At 34.5% G+C, this 22,039-nt stretch overlaps 1 protein-coding gene across 2 annotated transcripts in view; it reads right to left on the bottom strand.

The window, feature by feature from the left end:
* The window catches only part of Smp_139090.1 (putative rab6-interacting), a gene marked incomplete at its 3' end in the record, with an annotated part of 41,751 nt that overhangs the window by 18,786 nt on the left and 926 nt on the right, over positions 1 to 22,039 (bottom strand). The window contains exons 2-13 of one of the 2 annotated variants that reach the window (XM_018800072.1): positions 21,522 to 21,615; positions 21,363 to 21,484; positions 21,018 to 21,323; positions 19,161 to 19,377; positions 17,653 to 17,829; positions 14,881 to 15,141; positions 14,007 to 14,090; positions 10,259 to 10,517; positions 6,880 to 7,427; positions 5,086 to 5,120; positions 2,209 to 2,358; positions 1,002 to 1,154 (exon numbers count right to left, since the gene is read on the bottom strand). In XM_018800072.1, coding sequence (XP_018653922.1) covers positions 1,002 to 1,154; positions 2,209 to 2,358; positions 5,086 to 5,120; positions 6,880 to 7,427; positions 10,259 to 10,517; positions 14,007 to 14,090; positions 14,881 to 15,141; positions 17,653 to 17,829; positions 19,161 to 19,377; positions 21,018 to 21,323; positions 21,363 to 21,484; positions 21,522 to 21,603 — 2,394 coding nt within the window. In that variant the 5' untranslated portion in view covers positions 21,604 to 21,615. Of the gene's footprint in view, positions 1 to 1,001; positions 1,155 to 2,208; positions 2,359 to 5,085; positions 5,121 to 6,879; positions 7,428 to 10,258; positions 10,518 to 14,006; positions 14,091 to 14,880; positions 15,142 to 17,652; positions 17,830 to 19,160; positions 19,378 to 21,017; positions 21,485 to 21,521; positions 21,816 to 22,039 lie in introns of those variants that run through there. The other variant, XM_018800073.1, reaches the window with a different exon arrangement.

Here is a 22,039-nt window from a genome sequence, read left to right as displayed (position 1 = left end):
TCTTCCGAAGAAACGAAAAACGATTATTGTTGATATAAACGAAAAATGAGTGGTTTCAATTTAATGGAAAGCGGTTTCAAAAAAACAGGTATAGGTCATAGGCAATTCACTAGGTCCGATACCTCCTGGTATTTCTTTAGCACGATCAAGAAATACCGGAATGGGAGATTCAATCAAATGACAATACTGATAATACGTTCATCGTATGCAATATAAGAAACCATGTCGATCAATTGTTTAGGTGTTTCACTTCGGCTCACACAAATTCAGAATTCATGTGGCAGCACGAACTATCGAGTAGGAAGAATTTGGCAACCTTACGGACAACAAAAAAATATAGTTTAGTTTCAGAATTTATTACTCGTAAGATTTCCTGAACGGATTATTATTCACATCTCAGTATCTTTTGTTCAATCACATATACAAGAAATCTCGTCAGAACGTTGTTCTTGAGGGTAGTCGAACTATGTTCCCAAAACTGATTGAGGAGTAGGGTAGAAATCATCCGAAGAATATTGCTAGAAAATTAATATTTCATCAAGTTTTAAATTAGCACTTAAAATCAATAGTTGAAATACCACAATAAGCCGATGGCTCCAAAAACAATGTTTCTCAAACTCTGATTCAAGGCGATAATCTTAGAGCCTAGAATAGACGTCGACTACGGATTCCACTGACTTTTCCTGTTAACAATTCAATTATCACACATAAAACAAAGATCCCAATCAGTATTTTCGTATCGGTTACCCTAAAACTATTGACTATATTATCCTGTAAACTGGTTTAATCTACATCTAGTCTCGATTTTTCTCATTCGCGAATCAAATCAGAAGCGTTAAAATAGAAATAGTCTATGAAACTGGTGGAGCATTATTCATTGAAATCAATTCACATGGAAAACTTTACAATTTAAGGTATGAGAAATAAATTATCATTATTAACAGTAAACATATATACACATTAACATATAAAAATGTAATCTAAGTGTGTGTTTTACCTACCATTTTTTTATTCAAACCATGCGACCATATACGTTCCAGAAGATCACATAAACCAGAGACTAATGTATTTTCTTCAACTACAGAAATATTTGGATCACAGTGTCCCATTTCAATTGCTTCTTGACCAATTTTTTTGAGAACCATTCGTTTAGTCTACATGACACATGAATAAATTAATGTCATTGTGTTAGAGATTAAATGATAAAATATTCTGATAGTTATTAAGCCAAAGGTTAAATATCACTAAAGGTAGAACATCTATTTATTTACATATAAACATTGGTACAAGAAGGCAACAAACATATATATGTGCCATATAAATCAAGTGGTTTGTGTTAAAGCTGGGATACTGTCCGGACGCCCAAACAGAATCAGGTGGTTTTCTTAGGAAGCCACTCTCCAAACCTTTGACCTAGCAGTCTAATCCACAAGGCGGTGAGGAAACGTTAGGAGATGTGCTCCCATGGTAGTTAGTAACTAACAACAGGTTCATACTCCATTCGTTCCCTCAGGATCATGGAGCTCATGGTTGTTCACTGAAGTTATCGTCTTTTTGAAAACAATCGACAGAAAAAATCTAGATATAAATGAATTGGCCTAGATATGTTTTAATTATAATTTACAGTACCAACCAGACAAGAGTAGTAACTGTTAAATCAAGAAATCTGCTGGAAATTGAGTTATTTTTATCAGAAAACAACAGACAGACCATTTACAGATGTAAGGTGGTTGGAGGTAGTCGACAGGAAGCTGTGCTTGATATTTGTTTCAATCTAGTTGGTACTCATCAATAAGGAGTACCTGTTATCTTGAAGTAACTGATATTTCTTGAGGAATTCAAACCCGCGTTACTCAGCTTCACAATTTGAGACATCACCATTGAGTTACTTGGGTCAAGACTGGCCTTTTTAAGGACTGAGTTATTTGCAACCATTAGATCATTGAGTATTGATCGATTTCATATACGTTTAGTCCTTTAATACTGTACTAACTCTGTTGATCAAGCTGAAATGTGACCACTAATTTACGTGACCAACAGAATTCAATTGGCACCAAAAAAACTAGGCAAAAAAGACAATGGTTGCTATCCAGTAACCAATCAATTGTACATCATATAGCAGTTATACTCACAAAATAACTTCGCCCCTACCAACTATTAATACTGAAATAAACTAAACACAAAAAAGGATATCGTTATTGTGATTACCCTATGCTTGCATTCTTCGAGTAATGCATCAACAAAATCCCAGTTAGCTTGAGCCATTCCATTACGTTGTAAATCGGCGAATTGATGATGTGTATACACAAAACAACGATTCAGTGATTTTGTATTATTTCCGTTGGATATATTAGAATTCTGAAAAATAAAATTTTATTTGAAAAAATAAGGTATTAGTAGTAATCATATTAAGTTTAACTACCTGATTCAGTGAGATTGAAAAAAATTGGTAGAACTTCATACGATCGAAACGAACACATATAATAATAAGTAATTACAAAATAGCTATTGAAGTTGGGAATTTATCATACGACACTAACTAGTATTAAGTGTATAACGCGATTAGTTAAGAAAAATGTAACTAATAACAGATTTCTGAATCCAAATTTAAATAATCTCACGTACCAGATACGAATTCAAACCAAGCCCTAAGTGTGAGGGCCAATGGTGCACATGGGCTCCAGTATCCTGATGGAACGAATGGCGGACGAACCTGTCATTGGTCAACGGCTACCATGGGACTGCATCTCCTCACGATGCTCCACTGCCTTGTGGATCAGACCTTTTGGTCAAAGGCTCGGGGTGTGGCCCCCTAAGAAAACCACCTGCTTCGGTTTGGGCACCCGGGCAGTATCACAGCCCACACACACAAATAGTGTGGCGCATATGTACCTGGTGCCCTTTTGTACCAATATATATGTGTTTAAATAAATAAATAAAAAGAGGTCGGGTTAGCCTGTGAATTAGTAGCTGAAAGTCGACCCCGCTGACTACTGAACCACTACTTCACCAATATCGTTTGGCGGTCCAATCGAAGTGAATGAGACAGACCTCAGACCTGCAACCTACCCCGATGATTCGAAGTCGAGTGTATTTTAACTACTAAGGCATCGGGAATAGTAACAACTTACATAAAATGAATCAAGTAATTTAATAGACCTTTTACTTGAAGCGATATTACAGTGATTAGTTGGTTTAAATATGGGTTGTTTTTAGTAAATGGAGCTACAATGAAAATACACACGCTTCTGTATTTATCTACTTAACTTTACTACATTCATACAATTCTTCATGATCATTGTTTAGTGATAACAAAAAATTTTGGTGATTTAATTGAAAGCAATGCAAATTTTAAAACTACTTAGATGTATAGTTTATGTTTGATGAGCTATGTACAATAGTAACATAAATAAAATGCTTAATACTTGACAGACCGTCATATGCCAATTTACATGGGTAAAAAATTTCCAGTTATCAATATATCATCCATAACATCTTATCATGATAATCATTGTGTTTACTAGTGAATTACTTCAAGAAATGATCCCCGGAATTTGAATGAAAAGTTGTAACCAGTAGAGTTCAACCAAGTCAGGTGTGCTGCAAATACTGTAGTGAATGAACACTCAGGTGGGAATAACCAATTTATTATTCAATGCAAAGTTACAGAGTGCTTTCGTAAAATATGAAAACCGCACATCAAATACTTCATTTGCACATCTTCCTTCAGTTGTCTTTTACATGATTCATGATTCTTTCAATTCTGTTGTTATTACATTTACTTTCTGTATCCCCTTCCATTCTCTTCAATTGAGCCTTTCAATCATCTGCTGGCATGCGTTTCACTTTCGATTAGTGCCACATACTACTTATACCTGTCAACATAAGTAGCATACACCATAATATTACTAATGACAATGGACAGTCACACCATGTCGTGAAATTAATTGCAGTTACAAATGGAAACTATGAGATGCCAACTCAGTGGTCTCACGTTTAGTCGCTTCCCGAGAAGTCTGGAGCTCCTAAAGTGATTCCTGATACGATCATAGATGTGTACTGCTGAAGAGTCTAACAATAGGTACGATAAAGCTGTCCGGTGCTTGATAGCACTGCTGATAGTCGTTTAACCTAATTGAGTTTGGGACATGAAACCTCAAATGAAAAATTGCAATTAAAAATCTATTCCGTTAATCTTGTCGATCGTTTCGGTTAAATTTGATAAAGACAAATATACTACATGAATTGATAGTCAACATAAATAACAATAAATTGAAATTTAAACTTTTTGTATTATGCTTAAGCTATTGTATACCATGCTTCTCGATGGATACATAAGTCTAACATGGCTAAAATTATCTTAGGTGTTTCCAATCTTTACTTACTGCATTGTATCCAACTTATAGACTCATTTACCAGATAATCACTGGATAAAGCGTACTTTTTATTGGTGATTTCATTTCAAGCTCCGATGTTAACTGTATTTGCATCTCTTATCAAGCAAGTCAGGTTGTACTACATTGGAGAATATGTCCATGGTAGATAGTTATGGATATTTTCCCAACACCCTAAACTGAAATCTTCAATGAAAATTACATACTAATTTGTAGAACTACTCATCCACTAGATAAACATAAAAATTATAGAAATTAGCTGGGCACAACAAACATTAAAGAGATTGTGGATAGTCTCGAGCATCAAAAACAGTAGCACATTTCATGTGACATTTACTAGTTATTTTATTAGGGGTAGATCATCGAACTGATGAAACTTTCGACTATCGTTTCATAATTATCTATCATTTTTAATCCAAATAAACATTCAAATTAAGTCAGGAAACACATAACTAGAAACCAGAAACCAAATCTTTTGTCATTTGAAGTAAATTCTTTGATAGCAACTGTCTAAAAACAAGAAAGATAACACATCAAACAGAAACAAGTTGCTAATGCTTATTTAAGAGAGGTAAATGTTAGACAACAAAAGAGAGCACCAAATGCAGCTATCATCAGTAGGAACGGTTTTTATAAAAAAAAATTTGAGAAAATTAAGTTAAATAGTCAAAAGAAAGAAAAAAAGCCTTACCATGTTATCTGATTTATTCAAGTTTTTTAAAGCATCTGTATTCATAGTACTGGTGATAGAAGATAAAGGAACAATTCGTTTAATCGGTGTAGACATGCAACCAACCGGATTACTTGTTAATAAACATTGAGACGACGATAATGGAGATGCTGTCTCGATATTGGCTGTTGGGGATATAGTATGTCGACTAGTTTTATCTGATTGTGAAACAGCATTAGGACAGTAGTGATTGAATGGAGATGATGTACAGGAACCATGTGTGGATAATAACGAACACTTATTACATTTTGATTGTTGACTACTATTATTACCAACAGAATTGGACAAAAACTGTTTATGACTTGGAGACATCATTATCTCTGCAACTGATGACGCATACGATCGTAGCATGTGGTTATTTAATGTTGGAAATTTACCAAATTGTTGTTCACTAACTATACTGAATGATGGTGATGATGACGATGGTAGAACACATTCAGATGAGTGAACTGATTTCGATGATAATTGATTATGAGTAGATGGTTTGCTGTTGTTGGTAGTGATACTTGATTCAGTTTTAATATCATATAATAAGTCTGGTAAGTGATCTAAATTTAATAAGGAATTAGTTAAGTAAAATGAGCTCTATAATCTCTAGTTAGAAATGAAGTACATAATAGTTAAATATGTAGTGATTACTTGGAACATTTTATCACACCAGTTAGAGCAGCAATAAATATGATAATAAATATAAAGCATATAGAAACAAAACAAACTCCATATGGTAGCTTTATGGGAAATAATAAGGTATTCAATATTCACAGAAAGATAAAAAAAATTGAGGTTAATAAAATGACTACAACAATGGTTCTGATGCATACCTCTCATTAACTCTAGTGCTGAAGGAGGGCAGGAGGGTGATTATCACTTCCAGGTTCCCTACTGTGTGGAACGATATTTCTTCTTGAGGTGTCTCAAAAGACAACTGGATAAGTAGTGGTCTTAACGACCTAAGAGCGTGACCATGCAGCGCAAGAGAAAACCCCATGATGCCGTTCACATATGGTCGTTCGTGAGTGTCCTTTAGTGTGTTAGCTCTGAGATTTTCAGATTTTACCACTGACAACTGATATCCGTGGGACTAGGTGAGGTGTGCTGGTTTTACTGTCGACCTCCTTCAGACCATCACTCTTAAAAAAAATTTACGACTAACTATTAAAAAAGTCGGGGCTTAAAAGTAGAATATAAGATAACTGATGCAAATTTTCCAGTGTAAGAATTCAACGATTAATCTGTACAAATTAAACTACCAACTACATATCATCTTTAAAAAGAAGGCCAATATGATAACAGAGTTGATTCCCTAGCCAAGCATCTTTGTCATGTAGTTAACTGGAAATTACAATTACTAGGTGGAGAGAAATATGAAATTTCAATGAAAGAAACTTCAACCATTTCATTTCTGAAATGATAAACATATTTTATGTAGTTATTAAAATTTCAGTCATATGTACTTGTACGTCATATCAGTCACAAATGTATCTCAGTTAAGGTACCACTTAAAACCGAGAAGCACTGGATAGATGTTTCGTTCTGACATAAGACCCCTCAGCAGTACTTACGCATGACCCAACCAGCCTCGCAGCGGACGCTCATCCATTTGAACCCCTAGGTAGGTGGTATCTAATCAATTTTGCAACAAAATGCGACTATTATCAATCTGTGACGAGTAAAACCTCTAAATAATACCAATCTCAATAAAACTATGTGCAATTTTACAACAATATCATAAATCAATAAGGCAATTAAACTCACCATTATTACTAGTTTGACAATTTACATTTTCAAATATTGGTTTTGCATTGAGATCAGGGAAATTTGAATTGTGCTGAAGTTGTTGATTATAATCAAACACCACGTCATAGTTAATGTTTTCCGGTAATAAAGCTGTATTCATTAAAGTATTATTATTACTATTATTAGACCGAAATATTGTTTTTCGTTCATGGCGTGATCTCGATAACAATAAATGAAAAACAGTTAAATGCACTGATGGTGAATTAGAACTATGCATAATTTTATTCTGTGATAAATTATGCCATTTTATACGTGAATCTAAAAAACTGGCAAACATTTGAGTTTCTAGAAATGCACTTAAAAAAGGTAAGTGCGTTTCTGGTTGATCACTCAAAAAGCCAACTTTATCAAATCCATGTAGACCACAGGAAATATTTCCAATATTATCTGGTTTTTGCCCATTCCTATCTAATATTAAATAATTTTCATAATCTTGAAATATCATTGTGAAATTGGAAAGAAATAAATTTCTTATAGCTGCATTTATATGTAATAATTTGGTATAACTTGAATACACCTGTATAATATAAAAGAAGAAAAGATAGTGATTAGTTCAAGTTACCAAAGACGAATTTTGTCTCACACAAAGGTTGATTAATCAAAAAGTGTAATATGATGTCAAATAGTGAATTCTATGGTGTAAGTCGATTCATGTAATTGTAATCAGAAACTAAAAATCCCGGGTTCCATCTTACTTAAGTCAGGAATCCTATACTAGGACGAAACAGCAGTCTATTGCTTCCTGCGTTCCGTTAGTCATCTAACCAAAGACAATCTGTGTCGCAGGACTTAAAATACAACAGTCTTCATGATACAATACAATAAATAAATAGGATAAGAAGCATTAGTGTTTAAATACAACTAATGCATTAGTAAGATTTAGTATCTAATTGGTGTGGATTGCGTCACATCATAAATTTACCGGAATAGAAAGAAAATTTGAAGTAATGAACACCGATACGTGATTATTTTATTTTTTTAAACATGAAAATATCGGTACATAGGGGCACGAAAATAAATATGCACCACACAATAAGATGAGATTGTGAAGAGATGGACCAAGGAGAGGGAGCGTAATCATAAATAAATAAATGAATATTGTAAAAAAATCGAGTGGACGGAAGTAGTGGATGATGGGAGGGTCGATCTAGTTAAGAAAAACATAACCAAAAAGAATTCTTTCGGTTAAGGAAGTTTCTATAAATTTTATGAAGTAAAAGGAAATTATAGCAGGACCATCATTGGCTTCTATTCCGAACCATAACACATTCAAACATTTTTCTTTAAGGTGCACTTATTTTACAAATGTTTTATGTAGTCTTGTAACTCAGTTCACTGGTAAAGTTTTGTTAAAGTTACTTTGGAAAATCATACGAGTTCAATTTTTGTAGTAATTCGATGAGCGAGAGAGATTATGACGCAATCAATAGAAGAGAACTGTTAAGAATAGGAGAAACAAAATTGCAGAGTTCACAAGACCGAGAATAACATTTCGTGAACTTGAATCGTTAACATTGGTGGCGCGTGGTGATAAGGATTCGCGAAAAGGGTTAGCTGGTGGGGATAAGAGAGCTATCAAGAGGTAAGGCAGGGGTATGATAGTGAGTGGTACGGCAACTCGAACTGATGTACGTACGTACGAAGTTCTACGTTGTGACTGACTGATGATAGTGAGCAAGTGGATCTCGGGTGTTGTTAGAGGTGTGAGGGTGGTTTTCGCTTCCCGGCTGCCTACACCGTGGAAGGATATTCCTGCTCTCGGATCTTAAGTTGTTGATTTTAGCCTAACCGTTTTCTATTAGACCTGCCTAGCACGGTAGGAACTAAAGGAACATGTGCTTTAGCCTATTTTGCTTGGCTGCCATCACTATAGGCAATCCCAACCATCATATCAAGGTAGAAGCTTCGGTCGGGCTTAAAGAAGATCCCTATTGGAAAACAGTATTGTTCTAGTTTACATAACGAGAACGTTAAATGTAGTAAATTAAAACATAATTCTAAAGTTCTACACAAGGTTGTTTAAAACCCAAATTTCCATAGTAAGTAAGTAATAAAATGAAAATTTCTAACACAAAACAATCATAATCCGTTAGATATTTACCTCTTTTGAAATAATCTGTTTAGCTGCCTTTGAACAGACTTCAAAATAGTTTATTTGATTTGTACAACTGCTGTCCGATGCACTAACATTACTGCTATTATTGTTGCGTATGTAGAATTGTTCTTGTCGTTGCCTATTCTCCATAGACGAATCATCTTGATCACAGACTGATTGTGAATGGTTGGAACGAGCCAAAGATACTTCCTTATAAGAAGTAAAAATTATGAATACGGATAAATTGATAAAAATATAAAAACACTCAGCACCATAGTAGATTGATTAATAGAAATTGTTTCAGTCAGAACAGTTTCTTAAGGTTCATGAATAAAGATTGATCTTATAGTACATAAATAACGAGATAATTCCTAATATATGCTGTAGAGACAAATTTTTATACTTCATCATACACAGGATATATAACTGAAAGTCCTTAGTAAGATAAATTATTAATTCTAGCAAAAGAAGTTCCAATAAAGCTGCAGGTAGGTTGCGCTAACAAGTGCCAACTAGCACAAAACATAGGGCCACGGTATCCTACCGATTACTGATTGACATCAAAAGGTAGTAAACATGATGTCGAGTGACTTAGTGCTTACATTACAATTTTATTGATAGAATTCGACCAGTACATAAGAATAGACAAACATGACATTGGCCGCCAGTCAGTGGTCAATATGCATTCCCTGTAAATAAACAGCTCAAAGAAGAATACTATAACAATTAGATCATGTCTGCGAGTATCTATTTTATTCAGTCATTTATACAAAGCAAACATTCACATTTAGATATTTAACAAACGACGAATACACCAAAGATATATTTCTGTTCAATAAGTCTTTCACGATGGCTCAACACTATTATACGTAAATAACAGAAAAATACACTAATCAAGTGGTTAAGTGTCATACAGTAATTTTACAAATTCTAATGCATATGAAAATGACTGTAAATAATAACAGAATAATTAGATGGAGGGGGCTAAGTGATTGGTATTCTAAGGTACCAATTAATATATAAACAAATCGGGGATATGTGATTTAGGGACTGATAATGGAAAAATCTAAGTCTGTCACAGAGCTGTGAATAAGTTTGTAGCAAGTTAGCATCGAGTTTATGCAGTTTTACCCCTACACATTGTCGAATATCACTAATCGCACGGTTACAATTGGTCAGGGCTGGACATTGATTGTTCATTGTAGCCCTTTATGAAAAACATAATAGCACTATTCAACTTACCTCCTTTGTCTAATCGGCTGTGAGGATCCACAAGATGTTCTACGTCCGTTTCTCCAACATACAAATCTAATATACGGCTTCTGATTCTTACAGAAATGAAAATCGCGAACTGCATAATGGGAGTACGTCGCCTTTTCATAATTTCTAATAGTGTTCTTTAACACTTCAAGCGATTGGAACACTACCACATACAATGTACTCAAGAACATATTATGCGTGTCCGTGAGGACATCCGAAACAATAGATCTTGTACCTTGTACTTTATTTACGCTCATAATTTGGAGAAAAGGTGATCAGTCGAGAGATATTTATCCTTTATATCAATTTTCAGAAATAATTAACCAATTACCAGTTTAAAACTGATCATTTAATTGGACGAAACAGGATAAAAGAATTTATTCGAAAACAAATATAATAAAACAACCGTGCGATAAGCGCTATTCACCATATAGTAGATGAGATATAATTATCACTGCCGCCTTCTCATTAGAAATGAATTAGAAGAGAATAAGGTTGAAATATGAAATGTATTAGGTATTTCTTTGTTTTCATTCATCCTTAATAATTCACCTCAAGATAAAGAAAACCGTTGTATTATATAATTGTTTTTAATAATTTCCCCGGGCTAGTTTATTACTAACAATGTATAGACATACCTAGAGTTATATTGAATCTAATCGTTCAACTTGTTTAATACAATCGTATCATAGACAAAATGTGAATCAAAGAACCACAAACAAATTTCTATTCACTTTTAAAATCTTTCAACTTAAAAATGAACAAGAATAGTATGATTAGCAGAGTCATAATTCACAAACCAGGTAGACAATATTTGCATCAGCATAACGAATGTTATTCATCTTAACTATTGTATAGCACCCAAAGAGGTCTACTTGGTTAAGATAAATAGTAATCCATTTTTAGTGACATTACATTGTCTCTTCTAGAGACTGTACCGTATTCTAATTGATTTTCGGCGAAAATTAAAACACGAAATTAACTTACAAGTCCAATGACTTTATCACATTTCTAAATTCGAGAAGTAGAAAATACTATCATATTTCATTAACTATCATCATGATCAGTGTAGCATAAAATACTTACTCGTTGAAGTCCAGTGAACTTTATCAGTGAACTAGGGGGTTTGGGTCTAGGTACAGGAGCTGCCGTATGTGATGTTGTACAACTAACAGGTGTAGTAGTTTGAGAAATGTCTGTCAAATGCTGAACAGTATTCTGTTCGGTTGTAATTTGAGTATTAAAACCTAAAAAAAGAACCGATATGCACTAATTGGTAGTTATGAATAAAAAATATTAATCCTCGGTATATTAGATCCAATTATAAATCAAAGTAACAAAATATATTAAATAACTAAACATCTAAATAGATAATAAAACTAACATTATTTGAAAGTATGCAAAGCTATCATGTTCATTGTAATTTGAGGAAGGAATCTAAAAGTTCACTCTAAGGAACGTAATATCACTTTGCAAATACAATAAATTAATACCACTTTTAAAAGTTATACAGACTGTCCGTTGGAGCCGAAAGAAAGCATGTTTTTGTATATTCATGGACGATCAAACGAGTATCATAGATTCATAAGACATTTACCTTATCCAAACGCAAATAATTAATCTTCATATTTGAAGACTAAATACAAGCTAGCATTGTATATCATATTATAACACTGAGACCACCGTTGACGAAAGTTCAAGCACAATCGTAAATGTTAGATCTTTAGAAATTGGTTAACAAGTGATTCACACCATCACAGAAACTGAAATTTATTTTTAAGTAAAAGAAATATACCTATTAAGACATAAAATAAGATAGGCTCATCGAAGAGTTCTCTTTTCGGTAAATTCATTTTCAAAGCTGGATATTTTTATCATTTGTGACAACAAATTTGATTTGAATTATCTTCTGAAAACATTTAATAACTGTCGCTCAGCAATAAATTCCAAGCTTGAATTTGAAAACAAAGTATTCACTTTCATGTTGAAATGACAAGCAAACACGACGGAACTCAAAGATCAATTTACAGGAAACCTTTGTGGAATGTCCAACTATCAAGTTCCCACAGCTGGGTCCTCATTAGTCGAAAGTGAAAATTAATCATATCACTCGCTAGGCGAATACGAAGAATTTGTAGTTCCGAGGTCGTAGATAACGAACTGAGCCTCCTCCTTAAGAAAACAATTATCGAAAATGGATATCTTACGATACTTATTGACAATATAAAACCCAAACCGCTTAAAAGACAAATAACCTCTGTTGATAAAAAAAACACTCTATATGAACATCGACTTTAAAGGTGATATGGTTACAAGACATTTTAAACAGGAGAATTTCCGATTCGCTAAAAAGAATGTTCTTCGCAGCAACTATGCGAAGTGTTCTCCAGCCGATTAATGTTCACCAATAATCTTAAGAACAAAATATCTCATTTGACCATCTCTATGTTGGTTTATCAATTTACCTCCTCATGTGGAGCCAGGTATGTGGGTCGTTTGATGAGTACTTTATCCAAAAGAATTCAAAAACATTACCCGGCTTAGCTAAAAAGAGGCGGAAACAGCTCAATAATCAAATACTTTGTGAATACAGGTCACTCAATCAAAGAGAACTCTGCGTTCAAAGTCATCTAAAAGGTAATTATAAGGCTACCAAAGGCAGTTATAATGCATCTTCTTAACACTGCCGAGGCACCAGCTATACACTTGGAAGAATCAGAATTATGCGTCCAAAAGAAACTGGTACAACTTCTTCCACCCTGGTCTTAATCTCTCATAGTTTTCTTTATTATTCGTACTTTTAATCTTTCGCAGCCATCTGCTTTACTTTCTATCTTCTCAATAGATGTTTTAATCCAACTGCTTTTTTCCGTTTCTATGATTCTCCTGATTGAAGATAATCTTGATTTCAACATCTTAGCTTATCATAATGAACCTCCTTTTCCAATTATAATTTCCCTACCTATCTTCATGATGAATATCTAAGCCTTTAACAATAAAAACTATTATCAGTTTCACTGATAAAAATAACGTTTCAATACTTTTGTTTATTCTACCTCACTGTTGCTGTGGTGAACGAGAACACCAGTGGGGACAATAAAATGTATTTCAATACATTGCAGAATATCTTGGCAAAATATGGGAACTATACAGTAAATACTTCATCTGCAAAATGCCAATCAATTGTCTCAGACTTCATTGTTTCTTCGTTTCCACACCAACCATTCTCTGCTCTTGTTCTCTTCTCTTTGATCTTCTTAACCTTCTGACGCCATGCATTTCACTTTCGATTGGTGCTACATACTGCTCATATCTGTCGATATCAGTAGCATACGCCGGCATGCTTAACAGAATTTTATTATCACTATTATTATGATTATTATTAAGCTAAAAAGTAAGTCTATATTTAAGATTGTACAGTTTTGAAGATGAATTTGTCGAAAAGAGAACCCTTCGCTGGATTAGAATTTTTTTTATTTTATGAGATTCATTTACTGGTAGGAGTCTGGAGAATTTTCGACGGCAAAGTAAATTGATTCAATGGCTTGAGTAAAATCACAGGTTTATTAATCATAACTTATGATTATGTGGAAACTATTAATTCACCATACCAAACCCAACTATTGTTAGCCCATAATATATATATATATATATATATATATATATATTTATATATTTATATATAATGTCTAGAAAACAATTTCTATGCATTAGAATCAAATAAACATACTTCTTGACAGATGTTTAGCTAATTTTAAAATCTCTAGTAAAGATTGTTTGATATCTTGACCATTTGGAAATTCAGGAATTTCATCTGGCACAATAACTCTTCCTTCATCAATGTAAACATAACAGACGTTTGTCTATTTTAAGGATTGAAAAAAGAAAAGGTTAAAAAAGAACACACAATGCTATGTTTTTATCTCTAAATAAATATTAATGGATAAGAGTAGAAAAATACTTAGGGTGCAAGTATTTAATCACGTGTCTTCGAAACACTACTTACGTATTGTGGACTAACGAGTGAACAGTGTTGAGGTTAGATGTATGAAACTAGGTCAAGATGAAAATTCGCTTTATGAAGTTGTAAATCTTCAATGATTGTGTCTGGGCGCATGTGTTACGTATCCCTAGTCACCCACTGACTTGACACGCAACAATGACTGGAGTAGGAGCAAGATGAAATAAAGCTAAGGCAGTAAAACCAAGAATTGAAATCAGCCCATGAAATCACTGGGTGTTGGTATGAACCATGTCGGTAGACGTAATCTAGCTGGTTGGAATCAGTTCAATAACCGTGACAAGTAGTCGGATACATTGAGTGAAAAGCAGAAATCCATTTGTTTACTATCCTTCCTCAAATCTTGATTTCTAACCCATCTTTATAAATACCTTCTTTTCGAACCGTTCCTTATATTTAGACTTTCTTAGCACTGTTGATACTATAATCCCGATCCCAACATTTCTTTAATAGCATAATGTGGAAAGTTTTGTAAATTCATAAGACAAAACTGTACAAAATATTCAAAATGTTAAGAGAAAAATACACAAATCACGTATATCAGCAACAGCGAAAAAAAGCATGGGAATCCCACATACTTCACTAGCTAGCTCAACTGAAGGAGAGTAGAAATATGCTTGTGTATGATTATCTGAATCGTATTGTTTAATAAATGGGTATTTCTCATTTTGATGATCATTATTATTACATGGATCTGATATATTAATACCCATGATAAATGGGACAGGAGCATCGACAAAATGAGTTAGTGATACTGGTAATATTGGAGCATATACATGTAGCCAATAAAATGGTAATAACAAACAAGTAACACATTCAGCAATCAACATCAGACGATAATACACTAAAAAAATCATGGAGGAAAAATAGATTATATGTAAGTGAAAGGAACATAAAACATAGCTGTCTAACTCACCAGTAAAACATTTATTACATAAACTACGTTAAATGCTGGTCGAGATATTTGATGAAATGAAAAGAGATATTGACTGACTCATAAAAAACCACTATTGGATAAACAATCTAGTGTTCAATCAGTTGACATCTAAGATAAGTCAAGAAAAACACTAAACCGAAGGCAAATGATTTAATTAGTGTTGTGGTGAAGCGAATATCGAAGAATGTGTAACTTTGGGGGCGAGTTTACGGGTTATTAGTATACATATTTTTGTTGTATAACTATTAGATAACAGCATTAATACATTTTTATGTTTCTCTTATTGTAAGCTTCCAGTGGACCCACTAACCGTTGCTGTCCAAGTTTTACTATATCTTAACGATGACTGATGAATTATTTACCTTTTTCCTTTGTTCTTTTCTATTTTATACTTACACTGTAATCACATATTCATGTAGGTGCGATATCAGGAAATTAATCTACGTTGTTGTATAAGTTCATTCATATAAGATGTACAACTGCAACAATGACTGATATGATCTATCATCGGACTCGAGACTATAGTAGAAGACAAATATATCAGTCAACGAATAGTAGTTAAGATTGTCTCAGCCTCGATGTGAATCGTTCAGTTGGGGCGTAGCAATGATCAGAGCTGAGAAAGCTAGGCGATAGCCAAAATAGTATACGCGGGGTAGAGAAACATTAGTGTTCTTATTGACGAGTATTCTCTAGATATCGATTAACCTGTCTCATTCACAACAATCAAAGTGATAATATGAGTTTCTGGATAAGCAAAACCTGAGACTCAAGATAAAACAATTTTGCACACTGATAATTACAAGGCATCTTAACTACGTTAATGAGCAGTTGAATCTCTTTCTTATTCCAGAACTTTAGAAATGGATATGATATGAATACGACGAACTTTAAACATTGATGCCAAATTTCGTTATGGAATTCTTGAATGTTTTTACAATTAATTAGCTCGAATAACGCTCACCTGAGGTGCGTCGACGGCTTGACTCATTCGGCAAGTTTGTTCACAACTGAAATCACGAACAGATCTAAGCTAGTCAAGGACTGAAAGCCTGGAGGCACTGGATACCCCTTTCGTCCTAGTACGAGGATCCTCAGCAGTGAGCATCCATGATTCCTCAAGCGAATCCTTAACCTCTATATCACTGAGCCGGCATCCAACGGTGTTGATGTATAACCTTAATTAATCCACAGTCTACGACAACTCCCCTGCAAGATGCGAATCTTAGAGTTCTAGTGAGAAACTGTGACCAGTATAGTTCGACTATGTGGTGTGGGATAGTTACCTACCAAAGACAATGAAAGATGGCCACGCAACATCATGGATTAATTGAAGTTAGACATTTGCACCGTTGGATGCCAGCTCAGTGGTCTAGGGGTTAAGTGGTCATACGTGAGACCGAATGTCCTGGGTTCGATTCCCGCGTGAGGGATCGTGGATGCGCACTTTTGAGGAATCCCATACCAGGACGAAAGGGGCGTCCATTGCTTCCAAGTTTTTAATCTTTGTCTAACTAAGGCCGGTTCGTGATTTCAACTGTTAAAAAACTATAATCTTCACAAATCCTCCATATCAATAACGTTCGACAAGTGTCTCAACAATTTTACTCTATCGATATATCCGTATACAAACCAAACGAAAATCACAAGTTACTAGCCATATACACGTTCATGATATTAAGCTGTTAATAGTGTGAACTGATAATTGTTACGTGGATACTTAATGTTGGGGATGTTAGATCCCCAGAACTCACTTGGTAAATGTCTTACTTTTGCAATTTTATTTTGGAAATTTAAATTTCTTCTTTCGTGCCAAAAGCGCCCATTTTCACCTTCATGTAGTATTCCCCACTTGGGAGGACCTTAAATGTCATTGGTTCGTTGTTACTTTTAATATGTTATTTTATAACGTTTTCCAAAAGACATTTTTATGCTATATATATACGCTTGAATTGTACTTGTGGTTGTTGTTCGTGCTTATGGCTGCTTGTGGAATACATTTTCGTTTTCTGAACCGGGAATTCTCTCTCTAGTTAGTGGGGCTGGTCATTGTTTCACTGAGTCTTAGTTCCGTTCTCAGATTAGATGAACTCGTAATCTTTTCAAACATAGCACTCAATTCCACTTACAATAACTATTGTATCTATACACGAATGATTGGCATGACCTCAAGTTCAATTAAAATAGATTATATACGCAAAAACGTAACCATCAAAAATAGCATACCACAGACTAAAACCGGTCTTTAAGTCGTTTGGTGGAATAATAAACTCAGTAGACAACGAGCGAAAAAGTTTGTAGGTATCATTACCAAGTTTTGATTTGATAATTTCGAATAAATTGAGCATTGGGTAGATTGTTTTAAATAAGTAATATATTTATAACAAGCGAAAAAGTTCATTTATTGTCTTACTTTACCTTTTGAGAATAAAATTATACGATATTCAAGAAGCGTACATGTGAATAAACGAATAAAATTATCCAAATCAATCAATTCAAATAATTCTTCAATAGGATACTCAAATAATGATAATTCTACATAATATTTTTGGTTTAATTGCCCATTCATTAAATTTGTTATAGGTGATATGGGTGCTGAATATACAAAAAGTGAGAAAGGAAGAAACAAGGAAAAAAAAACAAAACTGATGTTAATATTATTCACTTAAAACATTATTAAAAAGGTCAAAAATAGTGTTAAATACAATTGAAACTATTATGGATTTACAAATGATAAATGGAATTTTCTGTGAGGTCTACATGGTCGGACTATTAATAATAGGGGCAACTGTGTTGTCGAGACAGCTAACTAGTTAATTGTTATGTCCCGATAAGAATCATGAATGGTAACTTTTGAGGACTATTTATGGACCAATGTAATATGTATATTTCCTATTGTATAATTGTTAAGTAACTAAACTATTCATATTCGTGTTCCTCTTATCATAAGCTTTATTTTGACCTATGAACTATGATTACTCAATTTACTATTCTTGAGCTATGCCCAGTCTATTAATCACTGTTCCCCCTATTCACAGCCACATTTGGTCAAATCTTGTACAAATGTTATTTTCTATTTTATGGTATGATGTGATCGGTTTGTTTGGTATATAAACTCAGTATGTTTGAAATATAATAATTCATACTGCAGAGGCTGAGATTGGTGTTCTGGACTTAAACTGCCTGGGCTAGACATAAAGCAGGACCGACAAGTGCTCTAGACTGCTCGTACGGGTTTCCTGTGTCATTGGTCCGATCGATAATTCACTGCTCTCCAATTGGCGGTATTGTCACGTTATACATCAATAGGGCATCCAGGCCACAAGTTATAACATTAATCCCTCTTTAAATCTAACCGGGTCAATAACACTGTGACCATGATCGTGACGCCAATATCTCTACGCATATTAATCCATGAGCTACTTCAGAACTTCGCGCACTCGATCATATATATATATAACTGGACGTCCCTTTCGTCCCAACATGAATCTCCTCAGGAACCAGGATCTTCGGTCTCACGTGCGAGCACTTAACCTGTAGACCACTGAGCTGGTATCGAACGGTGTAAATGTCTAACTTCAATCATTCCACGATATTGTGCGGCCAACTTCCATCATCTTCGGTGGGTAACTGCCTCACACCCGACACAGTTGAACTATACTGGTCACGGCTTCTCACTGAAACTACAAGAATTCCCTCTAAATGCTAGCAACTAGTGAGCACGTGATAATTATCAGTATAGGGTTGTGGAGATTGTTGAGTTTAATTGATCGATTTATGATTTCAGTGAAACTCAACAACCTCCACAACCACACACCGATAAAAAATAACTGTTCAAACGATTGGAACAGATTCCTACTTCAATAGGACTAAACAGCGTTACAATGGTGAAAGTGAAAAACAAATACAGGAAATCATTAACTAACCAGGACAATAGCCATAGTGAGTCCTGAATGGAGTGGAAAACGTTACATACTGACCAACAGTAGGAAGTTTAGTTTCAAACAACATATCATGAATGCATTGTTCCAAAGTGGATTGGATACATTTAGTATTAGGAGAAATATACATCATAGCCCACAAATCTTCCAACCAGTTAAACAAACCGAAAATGAACGGATGACGGGACAAAAGGCCGATAGCCTGTAAGAAATAAGGAATCGTTGTCGATAAATTATGTCACACATATACAAAATAACTTTTGTTACCAATAACAGGAACTATCTTCTTATTACACTATCCAAAATTATCACTTTTTTGTAAATATATCGGATGCAAAATGGTCAAATAATACCAGTGACTATTGGTGAAACAGAATCGTGATTGCTAGATAAACTGGGAACCTTGCCTAAATCAAAACCATGTTGCTACGGAAAATTCGTGTTTCATTAGTTCATTATACAAGTATCATTTAGAGGTGGGTTAGTCTTCAAAACGTATAACTTTTAACTACATATATCCAGGTCCGAACCCAGTCCCATATCCGGTTTGAACAATAGGATAACATTAGTAAGTATCTGAAATATGGCTCAAATTTGAGTGCAAGGACTTCAAATCGGTTACTAAGTTACAGTGAATTAATCATACAACTTAGCATCAAGTACAATATAAGATTAGATACGAATATTGTCTGTAAATACTAAAATATATACAAGGTAAGTAGATTGACTACACTGAAGCGAATCAAGTGTACTCATATATGAATGAGTTACACGAAAAGAACTATAACCAGTCAATCTGTTATTCAAGAAAGCAGTTTCTCGCGTGCAAATGTAAGACTCAAACTCACCACCCCCAGATTCCAGATACTGGAAAAAGTAAAGTAAAACAACATTCAAATATGAGAGAATATGTCAAGAGAACAACACAAATGTACTAACAGTCACTTATAGGCCACAGAATGTCACTCCGCCAATTAAAGCTTTAAGTACATAGATTACAGATCAAATATCTATGGATCTGAATTACGATGACTTCACTTAAGTTTGACGAAACCTACTGTTTTTCGTTATTTTTTAGACTAGCTCAAGTATGCCGTTCTCAATGAATTATAGCTTTGACTTCGAAACTGATCCAAAGTAGGTACCAGAATATTTCAATGGAAACATTCCACGAAAACATGTTTGGCTGAAAGTTTGGGCGACAGGAATCTATAAAATTACTTTAAGCTTAGCTAGAAGCACGATAGTAATAAGAATATATGTGTTTATCTTAGAGGTTTTTAAAGCCAAAGTTGCACGTACTTATTGTTTCATAAATTAAATCGGCTGCAGGAAGAAAATCATATACGATAATGAGACAGCTCTTTTTTGGGAGGAACGCGATCACCACAAATTAAAAGAGAACTACATTTGTAATGCCTCAACAAATACGAATTTGAAATTTTAACGTTTAAATTGAGTGGATGGGTCACTTTATTACCCCCGCTAAGAAAGCGACTAGTGATCACGTTAACAAGAAGTTACAACTAGGATGGAATATTTGAAATGAGGGTTGTTGCATATTAAATGAGGCCATCAAAGTAATGTTAGCTGCAGCAGTCTAAAGGAACAGTCATAGTAAGTTCTTGTGATAAATATGAATCAGAAAGTGAACACCGAAAAAATATGGCACAAAAGCAAACACAATACAACAAGGTGTTAGTCTCCCCAATATATATATATATAATGCTAAAAACAGTGTAAGGAAATAATGCTAAGGATATGACATGACTGTAGATCGTTCACGTCACAAAACACTAATCAAAATGCATTTGGTAGCTAGCGTCTAACAACAATACTTACCTTTGTAGTAAAGAGCGAATCTTTCTCACCCGCAAAGCATTCCTTGATAGCCCCTGGATTAAGCCCGTCCATTGTAGGCGATGAGAGCCTAAGAGACTGAAGATCTGCAGCGTATATCATTTGTAGTGAACTAACTGCCTCTTTAAAGCCTTCATGTGTAACGAGTTCGCAGAAAAGCAGTGCTAAGCCATGAACACGAGTACCATCTTCCCTAGTAATTATAAAAGTATGTCTTTGAGGCAAATGAAACCGGCTAAATAATGGGCTACTTTGACTAAATATATTGAGACCTTGGGGCATCGTAACCTACAAAGCAATCATAATTGAGTTAATAACTTTTAATACCAGTGCAGTGGACTCCTCATCAAAAGGACAATTTGGAGAATATTCAGGAAAATGTTGAAGAACATGGCACTTGTAGGGCCGCTTTAGAGGAGGAATATCAAGACAAACATCACGTTTTTCACCTAGGAAACATCAAATACATACTAAACAAAATATTACCTGAGTTAAAGCTCTCTAGGCCAACTCCATAATCTACGCCGCAAACATAAAAGTAATCAATTACCTGCTCTGCAGAGCACATAGCTAGCGAGTCCTGTAAAATAAATCAAGTAGCAGATTATCATACAAACATTAACGAGGGTGCAAGTATGTGTCGCTGGTGAGAGCGTAACCTATGGACGAACCAATGAAATTACAGATAGCAAGTCCCGGAGTTGTGAGCAATTTTCATCCATCCACACGGCCAAGTATCGTATTGGCATTATAGCTTATATCAGTTCGTGATGAAAACCCTAAATCTAAATCCTTATCCTAATTCCTCATACTAATTTGTGATCCTCTTTAAACCCTAAAAATTAGGTGACTTTTTTTAGGGTCACCTTAGTGTCACTCGAAGCTCGTGTATAAATTATGGTCTCACTGCTCCATCTTACCCTATTAGGGTAACAACACGCAAGCCTCAATGCCGACAATCCGATGGCAGAAAATAACGTTCGGGAGCGTGATAAACGGACAAA

Source organism: Schistosoma mansoni, chromosome W (genome assembly GCF_000237925.1).
Source record: "Schistosoma mansoni strain Puerto Rico chromosome W, complete genome".
NCBI lineage: Eukaryota > Metazoa > Platyhelminthes > Trematoda > Strigeidida > Schistosomatidae > Schistosoma > Schistosoma mansoni.
The sequence above is the reverse complement of the archived record's forward strand: the minus strand, read 5'-3'. Positions and strand labels throughout refer to the sequence as shown.